This window comes from Triticum aestivum, chromosome 6D (assembly GCF_018294505.1).
Source record: "Triticum aestivum cultivar Chinese Spring chromosome 6D, IWGSC CS RefSeq v2.1, whole genome shotgun sequence".
In the NCBI taxonomy this organism is placed as follows: Eukaryota; Viridiplantae; Streptophyta; class Magnoliopsida; order Poales; family Poaceae; genus Triticum; species Triticum aestivum.
This window is the reverse complement of record NC_057811.1, coordinates 305,153,580-305,168,587: the sequence shown is the minus strand read 5'-3', so window position 1 is coordinate 305,168,587 and position 15,008 is coordinate 305,153,580. Positions and strand designations below refer to the sequence as shown.

Below are 15,008 nucleotides of genomic sequence, written 5' to 3'. Positions count from 1 at the left end.
TAACCCGGTGCATCATCGACGGACCAAGCATATTGAGTTGGATATTCATTTTGTTCGGGAACAGGTAGCCCTTGGCCATATTCGTGTTTTACACGTCCCTACTTCTCAACAATTTGCAGATATCATGGCCAAGGGCTTGCCTACGGCGTCATTTGAGGAGTTCCGGTCCAGTCTTTACGTCAGCCACGGTGCCGCTTCGACTGCGGGGGGTGTTGAGTATATGTGTTACATATTGTGTATTGGGTCCGCCTCCTAGTTCTTTGTATAGTTGAGGTTCGTGGCCCACCTTGTACATCATATATATCTTTCCCTACTAATAAAGCAGCGATCGGCTGTGGTCGTCCGTCGTTAGGCTTTTTGCAAAAAAGTCCCCCCATTTCTGAGAAATCAACCCGCAGTCCGTTTTTAAGTGATTATCAGAGAAAACGTTTCGTTCTTGCAAAAGAGTACCTGTAGTTTGTGCGATTCAACCCACCGTCCGATCAGATTTGCAAAGAAGAAAAAACAGACACGACCACACACACGGGCTCGCCTCCTCTCCCTCTCGCCCACGAAGTCCTCGCCGCCGCCACCACCCATGCCGGCCACTTCCGGCGAGCTCCGGCGACGCACAGCACGCTCCCGAGCTCCCCACGGTCCGCGCCTCCCTCCCCTCTGGACAGATTCTCCGCTTCCGGCCTCTACCGCCCGCTCGCAACCCCACCCCCGTGGCTAGGGTTTCGGCCAAGGCTTCGCCGGCGCATCTCCGGCGGCCCCAGGTTCGTCCCTCCTTCTTTCTTGCCCGGGATCTGCCACCTCTACACCTCACCTTCTCTTCCTATCCTCTGCTGCAGATGCAGATGTAGCACCCCATGGGAGTTCCCCATCCACCACGGTGGCAGATTCTTCATGGAGATGTGATGCAAAAGAAGCACAATGTTCAGTGATGATTAGGTTTGTTTTTTCCTAGCTGAGAATTTGAGGTTGTGTGTATACACTGTCAACAATATTTTCAGAAACAAAATAATCGTGTACATCCTTGTATGGGGAAAGGTGGGCTGTATAAGCGTGGACATTAATCTTCACTTTTTGTGCTATATAAGCATGGACATTAGGTAGTCAATTTAGCCAGATATAGAATTCGTTACAATATTACATTTACAAAAGGAATATAGAAGGTCACATATCATTTTAGTTGTAATTATTCAAATGGCTGACACAAGGTTCAGTAGGAATAACATTATGATGTTCCAAATATGCAGCGACATGACTAAAGCTCAAATTTCTAAAGTGGTTGTCGTGCTTGCCGTAACAGCGTTGATGTTTTCACATTTCCTCGATTTATTGGTAAGTTTGGATGTTGTAGACTGATCCGCTTTGGCAAGTCATGTTTGCCTGCAGGGTGATGATGTTTATGCATCTAGGGAACCATGGAGATTTTAACATGTGATATTTCCTCAAGCAAACTAAGTTCTTTTGCAATTTGCTGCTCAAGTTGTGGCTCTCCTGCAGGTATGTCGTTGTGGTCCTTTCCACTATATTTATTTGACGTATATGTTTCCAGACAATACTTAGGTTTTGTACTACATGGTAAATGAAATGAAATTCCTAATATGCTAGAACGTACAATGGTAATTGTTAGTTTCATTAATATTTCTTGGCAAACCATTGTTCTTTCTTGGTCTGCTGAAAATAATTGTCATCAGTTTTAGTTTACATTGTCTATAGAGAAAGTGATGTTTTTTAAGAGATAGATGAATGATTTCAAAACATGGATTAAGCCCTGTGCCAAGTTGTGTTCCCAACTTTTAATCTCACTGCCTTCTTACTTCAGGGCAAATCTTCCCAACAAGAAGCATAACAGAGGCCTCTCTTTCAATGTCTGAAGATTGGTTATCTAATAACTGGCCATCAGAGGGAGAAATTCAGCTCCATAACCTCCATGTAAATACCATCATCTATTTTCCCTCTTGCCCACTTCTGTTACGTATTTACATTTTTGTGTTGGCATGTTCTAAAGAAGCTGCACCTTTTTTCCCCTTGTGAGTAAATTGCCAGAAATCTAAACTCATGGGCAAATGAACTGTTTGATTCAGTGATTTGCCAGATCAACAACAGAATATTACTAAGTAGCTCATGTCATTAACTTTTTAATAATGATGCACGTGAGATATACTCCAAGGTATGCAGACAGGTATTTTTGGTAGAATATGTAGTGGTAAATCAACTCTCATGCATGCCCTTTTCTGTATCATGTGTCCTACTATCGGTTAGATAATAGTAGACATTGTCGACATTGGCACCATTGGGTTGTACGATCTGATTTCTAGATTGGCCATCATCAATGTTCGATTGAACTGTGAGAAACAACCTTGACCCTCTAGGAGAGTACACTGACAATCAAATCTAGGAGGTAGTCTTGATATTCACATGCTCATTGCTTGTCATTTCTCAAATTACTAAACAATCACTTAAAAAATCTGTTTGTCTTGGCTCGAAGTATGAATCTGTTGCTCGTAATTGTTTTTTAGTTCGATATGTCTTCACATTCGTACAATTCTATGAACCTACGTGTTCCCATTGATACTTTGTAAATCTTGTACTGGCTACTACGGCTTTGTGCATTTCTCAAATACAGAGGCCCTCCAATCTTCTTAACTTATCTAATAATGACTGAAAATTGTTATTCTACATTTCAAGCATCGGGTCACTATCAGTTAGGAGTTGAAGTTCGGAGAAAGGGGCTAAAACATGATTCTCCAGCTCTGCTTTACTCGTACCATAGAGTTCATATTCTGGTAGTTTTGGTGCTTCTGAAATTGCTGATAAATTCCAAATTGCCCTTGAAGTGGTAGAGAGTGGAGAGAACTGGTGTGTGGGCCAGTGTCAGCCCGTCTGTCTCAGTTGGGTGATTCTGAGACGGACCAAGATACTGGTTCTGCCACTGCTTCGGTGGACTTGCAACCTCTTGCAACAGATAACCTGATACCGGACACACCACAACAGCATTACTCAGGGGTGATTGGCATGACGATCGTGCATCGAATCACCTTGGTCCTTCAGAGCGAAATACTCTAGCTTCCTGACTATGGTGGTACAGTCTGGGGAACGATTTTCTGTACAAGAGGAGATCAAAAAAAGGCATTGCTTATTGTACATTAGATTCTACAGGCAGGGGACCTTCAGCTTTGTAGTACTCCTGCTGTTTCATGAAGCTTCAGATTATATTACTACATTTTCCCTTGATTGTAAGAAAATCAAGCATACACTAATAAAATTAAGCATATAATACATAGTAATTTAATCTGAAGCTTCATCAAACACTGGCAACAATACGTAGTCTCTCCAAGGCCTATATAGGTATGTTTATCTTGCTGTTTCAGGTTAGAATAATGATTTTAAGCCATGTAGATAACCTTCAACTAGCAATGCCAATCATATAACCCTTGAGCATGTGACAGAGTTTTCACCCTCACCATGTCCAGTGACGTTGCTAGCAGGAGTAAGATGTTTGGGTTGGCGGAGTCGGCGGCCGGTAGTAAAGCAAGGGTGTTGTGTTACAAATTTTTCATCAAGAAATTCGCATAGGAATATATTTTTTCCTTCAATAATGACCCTTTATATTTTTAGTACTTTCAATATTGTTTCGCTCAAATAAAAGTATGTTTTGGTACTTACAAAATTGTATCCTTGTGAAGAAGTAGTTGCTTTTTTACTTACATTGAGAGAAGGTTCATCTTCAGTGTATATAAATTCCATGTCCTTTGCAATATTTGGCTGCCTTGAATGATGCACATGCTGACCTTCTATCTTTGTATGTTGGGTGGAGTCAAGCCCCTACATGCAGTAGAAGAATCAATTTAAGGGTTGTGGTTCAGAGTTTTTCCATGTATGTTGGTGAAGTCATGCAAGTGAAGCACCTCATTGTCCCCTATATTTTTTTTGACTTGTTTGTCTATGTATGTTGGGTGAAGTCATGCAAGTGAAGTGATATATTTTCCGATTTGTTTGTCTATGTATGTTGAGTGAAGTCAGTGAAGAAGTTCATTTTGTTCGTCCTTTAGAAATTTATTTTGTTTTGTTTCTGATTAACAGGTAATACTGTCCAGTTTAGAGTGCCTCCTAAAAGTTTGTGTTTACTTTACCGTTTCTTCATGATGAATTTACAATACACGACGATCGAATAACTGCCCTGTAGCTACTAGAATTTTTTGAATTGCTATGATAGATTTTACTGTACTGTAGTACTCAAAGAAGTCTACTTGTTTTTGTTTTCGTAGTAAATTATAGTTAATTGATGACTAACCTAATGATGGATTTAGTGTCCTGTAGCTTCTATAATTTACAGCACTATAATTTTTTTGATTGTTTGAATTTACAGTGACCTCCTGCTTGAATTTACACTACCCTGTTCGAAGATTTACAATCCTATAACTTCTGTAATTTACAGCAGTACCATAAAGGTTGTGATTGTTGTATTTTACAGTGACCTGGTATAGATTTTACAGTATACAGTTACCTTAATTTACAGTGCTACATTTTTCTGAACTATTGGTGTTCTAGACATGTTTTGATGATGCTCTTAGGTGTTGATCTTCTTGTACTGGAAGAACTATTTGGAGGAGATTGCGAGAGTACTGACCTGCAGTTTGTCTTCATGGTGTGACTGTAGTTTCCTGATTGTGTAGCTATTCTGTCCCCTTCTTCCTCCATCCTCTTTCTCGTTCTTATCTGATCATAAAGCACACATTGTTACTGGTTGTTTCTCCTTATTTTTACGGAAGTTCCAGTATCTTTGTTGTGATCTGGTTGTTACTGACTGGAATTTTAGTAAAACGAACACTGTAAAATTCATCAAAGCTCGATACACTTTTAAAGTTACTGTTTACCATAGTGAGTTGACTGTAAATTTCAGTCGAGAAAACTGTATTTGAAGCTTCATGACGATGAAATATTTAGTATGTGATTAGTTCATAATGTGTTGATCATTGTACAGCAGGTTGATGATGATTTTATGGCAGCCGAATGATGAATTATAGTATGTTTGTGTTCAGGAGTTTCCTCTACAAGTATCTGATTAAAGGCCAATTAAATTTCAGTCGATTGTAATAGACACTCCTTTTTTTAATACCAAAGTGTTATCTTTTTTTTTAGAATCACCAAAGTGTTATCTGCGTACGTGAAATGTCCATGTCAAGAGCTTTCTTTGGGCCAAGCCCAAATAATGAAAAATACAAGAATAACGACTCCCCACCAAAGAACAAACTTATATATCAAAAAAACTCAACATAGTAAAAATAGTTTTATATATTCACACTTTAAAAACTGGTCAAAATTCCCAAAAGTTGTTCCATTTAAAAAGTGCATTTAAAAATGTTCAAAAAAAACAGTCACTATTTTTTAATAAAGCATTTATTTTTATTAAACAAAATCATGTTTTCTGAAATGAAAAAAAGAAAACTGAATCAAACACTATTCCATGAAGTCTTCAATTAGGCGAAGAATGCCACGGTGGCTTCTTTTTTTTTTTTAAAAGAAGGATGACCCCGGCCTCTGCATCTAGGCGATGCATACGGTCACTTTATTAATTATTCTCATAAGACCTTACAAAGTCATACAACAATAAGACTAAAGCCGCCGTCTAAGCAACAAACTGTCGCTACACCTATTCCGTTGATGAAGGGGCGCAGATAGCCTGGGCCTAATACCAAACAGACATCGCAGCCAAGCCAAACATCTAAGACCTGAGACCCCAACCTAGCCACTTGTCGGGTCTGGGGCAAACACTAGTCCGGCGTGCTCTCAGAGTCCGCCGCCGCCAACTGCCACCGCTCCCTCTTCAGAACTGTACTGATGCATCAATCTTGCTCGGTCCAGCTAACGTCGACGCCACCACGGCGCCCAACGGCACTTCCTCCCTGCGCGCAAACAGCTGTACACGTCGCGGTCGCCACTGATACACCTCAGCGCCATGCTGCCACGTACCACCAGCCGACACAGCTTGAAGCCCTTGGAGGATCTGTCTGCGTAGCACCTGCCGACCAGGCATGACCAAGCGTAGCACCTGTCGGTCAAGCATGACTTGACATCTCCACCGAAGCTCCGTACAAGACGAAGCCGCTCCACCTCCTGCCTCTGACTTCCAGCGTTGCTCCACAAAACGACGCTCCCAAGAGAGAAACGACACCGCAGTGTCGCCATCGTCCGGTCTGGAACACCAGATCCTAGGGTTTTCCCCGGAGCAATATGAGTGGGTCGACGGTAGTCACTAACGATGCCTTCATCAAGGTAACGACGTGGAACGCCGCCATCGCCCGCCGTCGGCTCGGTTTTCACCGGCAACTACGTCTCCCCGACTCGCAGCTGGTGCCAGATGACGGATCCCGAGATCCGAACACCCAGCCTCAGGCCGATCACCTCTGACGGAAGAGATGACCACCACCGTCGGCTGCACCGGTCAGAACAGATCTGATCGGAGGTGCCGCCGACGAGACCACCATGCCCTCCACGCCGCCGTCGCCGATCTGAAGGCAGCATGCACGCCACCGCAGCCAAGCCGGCCGCCGTCGATCGCAGCCGCCGCTGCCGCCCGAAGGGCCATCCGCAACGCCCGTAGCCCTGGCCTCCGCCGCGCCAAGCCGTCGCCGTCCGAGGACAGGCCGGCCTCCCGCCGCCTGCCGCCATCCGCCGCGCCGCAGATCCCAGATCGGTCGCGCCACGACACGCCTTGGGGTCCGCCCCGCCCCGGAGACGTGCGAGAGAGGAGATTCCCCGCCACCGCCGTCGGCCCCCGGGCTTAGCCCGGCAGCGGCGGAGGGAGGGGGGGAGGTGGTTTGTGGCGGCGGCTAGGTTTCTGGCCGCCCGAGTCGCCCTATGGGGAGGACCTCAATGTAACATTAGTACCGACGTTTATTAGAACTGAATATAAGAAATGATGCGTATATGACAAAGAAATTCAAAACTTCGTGGAGTCCAAGGTTTACTGGGTGCCTCGTTTAAGAACAAAGTTGCCCATGTTTTAGTTGTAATAAGAATAAGCTTTGTAAAACATGGTTTTATGTCTTGCCAGCGTGTGTTATCACGCTCAGAATCAATGGAGACTGGTTAATAAATCACAGCGATTCCAACTCAAGAAAAAAGGAAATTGTACCTAACGACATATGGAGCAGGTTTTGTAAGATTCCACGCCCATTCAATGCACGGGCATTTATACTAGTACGTGCCTATGCATAAGAGCAATACATCATACAATGATAATCTCATACAACAACAGCGGCTGCAGTTTGGGGCGCTGTGAGACGGCCGTTGCTTTAAGATTCGTATCGCCAGGTGTCACATACGGGGGAGGGTCTCACGCTCGGTTGTGTACGACCCGGTCGTATAGAATTTTTTTCCGCCCCCGCCCTCCTCTCCGAGTAAAGTAGCCCCCGCTGCTCCTATTCTCCTTCCATTCCCCTTTGCTTTTCCCCCTCGCTCCTCCCCTCCCTCCCTCCCCAAAACCCCCTAAACCCTACCTCGCCGGGATCGGCCGATCAGCGCCGCGTCCCTCGCCGGGTGAGCTCTCCTCCGCCTCTCTCCAGACGCTCCTTCGGTTTATCCTCTTCTGATCTTTTTTGCCCGGTCGGTCGGTCGACGCATTGGTCGATTTCCTAAGGATTTCGCGTCCCTCACATCGGTGATTTGGTGGAACGAGTCGACAGCCAGTGGTCACGTGCGTTGCTGCGATTTTAGTTTTCGGTCTAATTTTGTCTCTGGCGAGTGGCGAGTAGTGGATGTTTCAGGGTAGGTGGCAACCGGAAGGACCGATTTCGCGGTCCTGTTCGAAACTTCAGAAATTATAATTGTTTTGTCCTCGCCCGTTCCTTATAGTATCTTCGTCGATCGTTTGCAAATCGTCCGCCCCTACTATCTGTCTCTTTTACTTGGGAGGATGGATGAATCGGTACGGACTGAACCTGACGCGATTCACACTTTTCGCGGGGTTTCGATTTTCGATGGTCGTGTGGAATTTGTAACTTATATAATCTCGAACTGCTCCTGAGGTCAAACTTGTCGAATTAAATTGTCACTGCCATATGTTGTTGAGCTTTTTTGTGTCGATATCTGGATAGGCAAAATGGTTGAACCGAGGAGATGCTCTGCTATTGATTATAATAATCTATCTGTGATTTTTTCTTCCCTCTATAACTCTTATTTTGGAAATTAAAAGATGGAGTTATATTCCTTAATGCAAGTGTCCAAAGCAGGTTTACTACTAATTAATGATTGCTTCAGATTTTTGTTCTTGAACTGTTACAACCTACAAGTGCTTGTCGTAGTTAAGACTTAAAGTGAGCAATTTGTAAATCTGAGGTGAAGAACATAGTTGATTCTCATGGAATCTTCTTACCGGCAACAGTGAAATTACTACTCATAGTATTTATGCATTTTTGGATTGTCAGCTCTGAATCTTGTGATCAATTGGGAGATACACAACTGTTGACTTACTTGTTGTGCTGGCTATGGATTGTCAGCTCTGAATCTTGTGATCAGTTGGGAAATACACAACCACGGACTTATTTGTTCTGCTGGCTGTTGATTGGACTATTGCTGAGCTTTCTTGTTAGTTGGATCAGAGTTGATTCTCTTACAGCTTTTGCATGCTCACTTTGATTCTCCATATTAGCTGCTACTCATATAAGTTTCTAAGTATTACTCACTGTACTTATGTGTTCTACCGTTATGTTAGAGGAAATCCTAGAGATTTACGGTCCTTTCATTATACCAGAAAACTACACTTAGTGCCCTTTGAAAAGAATTGACTAGTGCGTGTGGTATATTGGTACTGCAATTGTTCAGCATTATTCTCACCGCTGTTTTTTTGTTGTTGTAATGTGCTGTTACTATCCCCTTGTCAATCTTTATTTTTCTTATGGTTTCTGAATTTGATCACTTCAGGTTGTACTTAGAACGGCATGATCTTTGCCTTCCCATTGAGAGGGTGAGAAGCAACCAAGTATGGCTTCAAGGGCGATCATTAGGAGAAGGAAGCGTCTTTTGGATAATGTTAACGCACCTATCCTGTCATCCTCCTTCTCTACCTTCCAGCATGGGGCATTTGGTTTCAACGCTCAGCCAAGAATAGCGCCGCAATTTCTCGAGCAAAGCTTAGGGGACTCAAAATCTGACAAGGAGAAAGAGCAGTATAATGTGAATTTGACAAAGGGTGGTCTGCTAGGTCTTGGTAATGGGTTTCCGCAGCGACCAGCTCATGTGATTTCTCTTCATGGTTATGGAATTGGAAGAAGTAATGAATTTGCATTGCCTTTTGGAGCTAGAGGTTTGTTGCAGTCAGTCCGCAGAGCATCAACCGCAACTGCTGGGCAACCTGAGTTGGATATCGAAGAAGAACAGAGTGAGGATCAGAAGCAGAATAAAAAGAAAAAGGAGGCATCCCCAGAAGAATGTGACCAGGCTGTGGAAGGCCTAAGCACAGCAAAAGCTAAAGCCAAAGCCAAGCAGGTGCAAGAATCTCTAAAGGCTAGCCGATCAATCGTACAAAAATTCTGGGCAAGGCTTCTGGGTATTGGCCCTGCTCTCCGAGCTATTGCTTCAATGAGTAGGTCTGTATCGTCTTCCTTGAACTCAAACTTATGACTTTTGATACAAGATATTGTTTTCTGCCCCATTTTTCCGGTGTTCTAAACATATGCAACCTATCTCTGTGTAGAGTTGACTGGGCTGTAAAGCTGAAGCATGGGAAGGATGAATTTATTTCTAGACTGCAGCATTACTGGTTAGGAACAAAGCTACTTTGGGCAGATGTTAGGATTTCATCAAGATTGCTGGTGAAGCTTGCTGGTGGAAAGAGCCTGTCAAGGAGAGAGAGGCAACAACTCACCCGTACAACAGCTGATATCTTCAGGCTGGTACCTGTTGCTGTGTTTATCGTTGTTCCGTTCATGGAATTCTTATTGCCGGTGTTTCTCAAGTTGTTTCCAAACATGCTGCCATCCACTTTTCAAGACAAGATGAAAGAAGAGGTTTGTGATGCAACAACAATAATTACTAAGTGCACTAGTATGATTATACTGTTTAGCTATTACATTTCTAAGCATTCTATTATGCCACCATGTATGTCACAACTTATGATGCATGGGTTACCTGCCCTGTGTTAAGCAGATGTGCATGTGCAGCATATCATCATTCTAGTTCCATGGTTTGTTGACCCTGCTGTTCATGATATGACAGATTTCTGTGTATCAATGTTTGAATTGATCTCGTAGTTACATTTCTATATGAACCACAAACATTGTTACTTTGCAAATTGGTTGGCTCAAGAACGTAGTTCATGTTCCGATGCAGGAAGCGTTGAAAAGGAAACTGAAAGCAAGGATGGAGTATGCAAAGTTTCTGCAAGAACCTGCAAAAGAAATGGCAAAGGAAGTCAAAGCATCATATAGTGGAGAAACTAAACAGACCGCTGGAGATCTGGACGAATTTTTAAACAAGGTATCAGTTATATATAACATCCTTGTGTGAATAGTTTTATAATGTATACTATGAATTTCCTTGTACGATATTCTCTTGGATAATTTACTTTAAACTGCAATATGGGCAGGATGTCACCAATGTTGGAGATGAAGGTGGTTTTGCTCCTAACATTCAGGTATATCCCTGTTCTCAGAGCTTTGATTTCCTTGCTTTGTTATGTCTTGGTGTTTTAACGGCAGCTGTTGAAAGTCCACGTATCTGGGTTGTGATCTGAGTTCCTTTTGTTTTCTGACATTGTAGGAGAACAAGGATGGCCTTGAGCTCTTGAAGACTGCAATTGAAAAGGCTGGATACACCGGCAAGGTTGTCATTGGAATGGATGTTGCTGCTTCAGAGTTCTACAATGACAAGGACAAAACCTATGACCTCAACTTCAAGGAAGAGGTAGTCCCACCGTTAATTTTAGTATGAATAAATTTTCATCTTTTCAGGAGCATTGTTAACATTGGCTCCCCTTGCTGAACAGTGATGTTTCTCTGAAGATATCTGGAGATAGCCTGAAGAATGTATACAAGTCATTTGTGAGTGAGTACCCCATTGGCTTGATTAAGGATCCAGTTGAACAAGATGACTGGATGCACTATGCTAAGATGACTGAGGAATGTGGGGAGAGTCTTGATTATGACCATCTAGTCAATAAGCAAATGGTGAGTGATTGTGTTCTTTTGTGTAGGTGGACACTTCCATTTTGTTGGATCACTGTAACTAATCTATTGTGCCATTCATTATCAGGATCATGTGCTCAAAGCATCCAGCCAAGATAAACCGGGAATGACACTAAACAGAATTAAAGTGTTCCAAAATGGCCGAACTTTCTCTTCGATTGGACTGGAACCGGAACAGGAAGTTTCGGTTGTTAAACAATTGATGTAAGTTACAAACAAATCAATAGTTCTCTCTCTCTGCCCAAGCTCTATGTTTTAAACATTATTTGCTACTTTGTCCTGGTGTGCTACTGTTTCAAGGATCTGATTGTTGCATGCTTTATTACTAAAGAGCTCCTTACTGTAAAGAAGCTCGTGAAACCCTTACCAAACTGGAGCTGCCACACTTATATTTGTATGCTCGGAACTCTGCATTGCACCGCTAAAAGTTCTGCCATCACAGGATGACAGCAGTCCAGATTACTTGCATAAATGACTCTAGTATCACTAGTCGAGCAACTAAAATTTTCACACTTTCTGCCTACAGGTGTATGCACCCTTAGATATTTGAAGCATCTCATAAACACTGCAAGTAACAAAAATGAATTTGCTGCAGCTGTTTGCATGGTAGTTCAAAGCAATAAGAGTTAGCTGAAACCATCCTCTGTTGCCCCCCTTAGTTTAGAAGTCGATGTGATCGCCGTCGGCACGCTACCTCTACATCTACCTTCAAGATTAGTTTTAGACCTGAATAATTGTTATTGGGTGCCAGCGTTAAGCATGAACATTATATCTGGATCTTGTTTGATGCAAGACGGCTATTCATTTAAATTAGAGAATAATGGTTGTTCTATTTATATGAGTAATATCTTTTATGGTCATGCACCCTTGATGAGTGGTCTATTTTTACTAAATATTGATAGTACTGATACACATATTCATAGTATTGAAGCCAAAAGATATAAGTTTAATAATGATAGTGCAACTTATTTGTGGCACTGCCGTTTAGGTCATATTGATGTAAAGCGCATGAAGAAACTTCATGCTGATGGGCTTTTGGAATCACTTGATTATGAATCACTTGATGCTTGTGAACCATGCCTCATGGGCAAGGTGACCAAGACTCCGTTCTCCGGAACAATGGAGCGAGCAACAGACTTGTTGTATTTTCTGACCTTCACAGATGATTTGAGCAGATATGGGTATATCTACTTGATGAAACATAAGTCTGAAACATTTGAAAAGTTCAAAGAATTTCAGAGTGAAGTGGAAAATCATCGTAACAAGAAAATAAAGTTTCTACGATTTGATCATGGAGGAGAATATTTGAGTTACGAGTTTGGTCTTCATTTGAAACAATGCGGAATAGTTTCGCAACTCACGCCACACGGAACACCACAGCGTAATGGTGTGTCCGAACGTCGTAATCGTACTTTATTAGATATGGTGTGATCTATGATGTCTCTTACTGATTTACCGCTATCATTTTGGGGTTATGCTTTAGAGACAGCTGCATTCACGTTAAATAGGGCACCAGCGAAATCCGTTAAGACGACACCATATGAACTGTGGTTTGGCAAGAAAACCAAGTTGTCGTTTCTTAAAGTTTGGGGCTGCGATGCTTATGTAAAAAAGCTTCAACCTGATAATCTCGAACCCAAATCGGAGAAATGTGTCTTCATAGGATACCCAAAGGAGACTGTTGGGTATACCTTCTATCATAGATCCGAAGGCAAGATATTCGTTGCCAAGAATGGATCCTTTCTAGAGAAGGAGTTTCTCTCGAAAGAAGTGAGTGGGAGGAAAGTAGAACTTGATGAGGTAATTATACCTGCTCCCTTATTGGAAAGTAGTTCATCACAGAAATTAGTTCCAGTGATTCCTACACCAATTAGTGAGGAAGCTAATGATGATGATCATGAAACTTCTGATCAAGTTACTACCGAACCTCGTAGGTCAACCAGAGTAAGATCCGCACCAGAGTGGTACGGTAATCATGTTCTGGAGGTCATGTTACTTGACCATGACGAACCTACGAACTATCAGAAAGCGATGATGAGCCCAAATTCCGCGAAATGGCTTGAGGCCATGAAATCTGAGATGGGATCCATGTATGAGAACAAAGTGTGGACTTTGGTTAACTTGCCCGATGATCGGCAAGCCATAGAGAATAAATGGATCTTCAAGAAGAAGACTGACGCTGACGGTAATGTTATTGTCTACAAAGCTCGACTTGTTGCAAAAGGTTTTCGACAAGTTCAAGGAGTTGACTACGATGAGACCTTCTCACCCGTAGCGATGCTTAAGTCTGTCCGAATCATGTTAGCAATTGTCGCATTTTATGATTATGAAATTTGGCAAATGGATGTCAAAACTGCATTCCTTAATGGATATCTTAAAGAAGAGTTGTATATGATACAACCAGAAGGTTTTGTCGATCCAAAAGGTGCTAACAAAGTGTGCATGCTCCAGCGATCCATTTATGGACTGGTGCAAGCATCTCAGAGTTGGAATATACGCTTTGATAGCGTGATCAAAGCATATGGTTTTATACAGACTTTTGGAGAAGCCTGTATTTACAAGAAAGTGAGTGCGAGCTCTGTAGCATTTCTGATATTATATGTAGATGACATATTGTTGATTGGAAATGATGCTGAATTTCGCAATAACATAAAAGGATACTTGAATAAGAATTTTTCAATGAAAGACCTCGGTGAAGCTGCTTATATATTGGGCATCAAGATCTATAGAGATACATCAAGACGCTTAATTGGACTTTCACAAAGCACATACATTGATAAAGTTGTGAAGAAGTTCAAAATGGATCAAGCAAAGAAAGGGTTCTTGCCTGTGTTACAAGGTGTGAAGTTGAGTCAGACTCAATGCCCGACCACTGCAGAAGATAGAGAGAAAATGAAAGTCATTCCCTATGCTTCGGCCATAGGTTCTATCATGTATGCAATGCTGTGTACCAGACCTGATTCATGGAGGTACCAAAGTAATCCAGGAATGGATCACTGGACATCGGTCAAGAACATCCTGAAATACCTGAAAAGGACTAAGGATATGTTTCTCGTTTATGGAGGTGACAAAGAGCTCGTCGTAAATGGTTACGTCGATGCAAGTTTTGACACTGATCCGGATGACTCTAAGTCACAGACCGGATGCGTATTTTTATTAAATGGAGGAGCTGTAAGTTGGTGCAGTTCCAAATAGAGCGTCGTGGCGGGATTTACATGCGAAGCGGAGTACATAGCTGCTTCGGAAGCAGCAAATGAAGGAGTCTGGATGAAGGAGTTCATATCCGATCTAGGTGTCATACCTAGTGCATCGGGTCCAATGAAAATCTTTTGTGACAATACTGGTGCAATTGCCTTGGCAAAGGAATCCAGATTTCACAAGAGAACCAAGCACATCAAGAGATGCTTCAATTCCATCCGCGATCAAGTCAAAGAGGGAGACATAGAGATTTGCAAGATACATACGGATCTGAATGTTGCAGACCCGTTGACTAAGCCTCTCTCACGAGCAAGACATGATCAGCACCAAGACTCCATGGGTGTTAGAATCATTACAATGTAATCCAGATTATTGACTCTAGTGCAAGTGGGAGACTGAAGGAAATATGACCTAGAGGCAATAATAAAGTTGTTATTTATATTTCCATATATCATGATAAATGTTTATTATTCATGCTAGAATTGTATTAACCGGAAACTTAGTACATGTGTGAATACATAAACAAACAGAGTATCACTAGTATGCCTCTACTTGACTAGCTCGTTAATCAAAGATGGTTAAGTTTCCTAACCATAGACATGAGTTGTCATTTGATAAACGGAATCACATCAT

General features: G+C 42.4%; 1 protein-coding gene and 1 long non-coding RNA gene across 3 annotated transcripts; both read left to right on the top strand.

Annotated features, from left to right (window-relative positions):
* Positions 1-487: 487 nt before the first annotated feature.
* On the top strand, positions 488-3,587 carry LOC123144777 (uncharacterized). The gene is made up of 4 exons (XR_006471927.1): positions 488-758; positions 834-933; positions 1,381-1,491; positions 1,814-3,587. It is a non-coding gene; the product is annotated as an uncharacterized lncRNA (long non-coding RNA).
* A 3,826-nt stretch (positions 3,588-7,413) lies between these two features.
* LOC123144776 (uncharacterized) lies at positions 7,414-11,543 on the top strand. Of its 2 annotated transcripts, none has more exons than XR_006471926.1 (8): positions 7,414-7,533; positions 8,917-9,581; positions 9,689-10,001; positions 10,324-10,470; positions 10,580-10,627; positions 10,753-10,896; positions 10,979-11,159; positions 11,245-11,321. XR_006471926.1 is itself a non-coding variant. In XM_044564014.1 (8 exons), exons 2-8 carry the CDS (start codon positions 8,977-8,979, stop codon positions 11,383-11,385), a joined length of 1,563 nt encoding a protein of 520 aa, XP_044419949.1. In that variant the 5' UTR covers positions 7,414-7,533; positions 8,917-8,976; the 3' UTR covers positions 11,386-11,543. The 2 variants fall into 2 exon arrangements, 1 of the variants encoding a protein (XP_044419949.1); XM_044564014.1 differs by having other exon boundaries at positions 10,995-11,159; positions 11,245-11,543.
* The last annotated feature ends 3,465 nt before the right edge of the window (positions 11,544-15,008 follow it).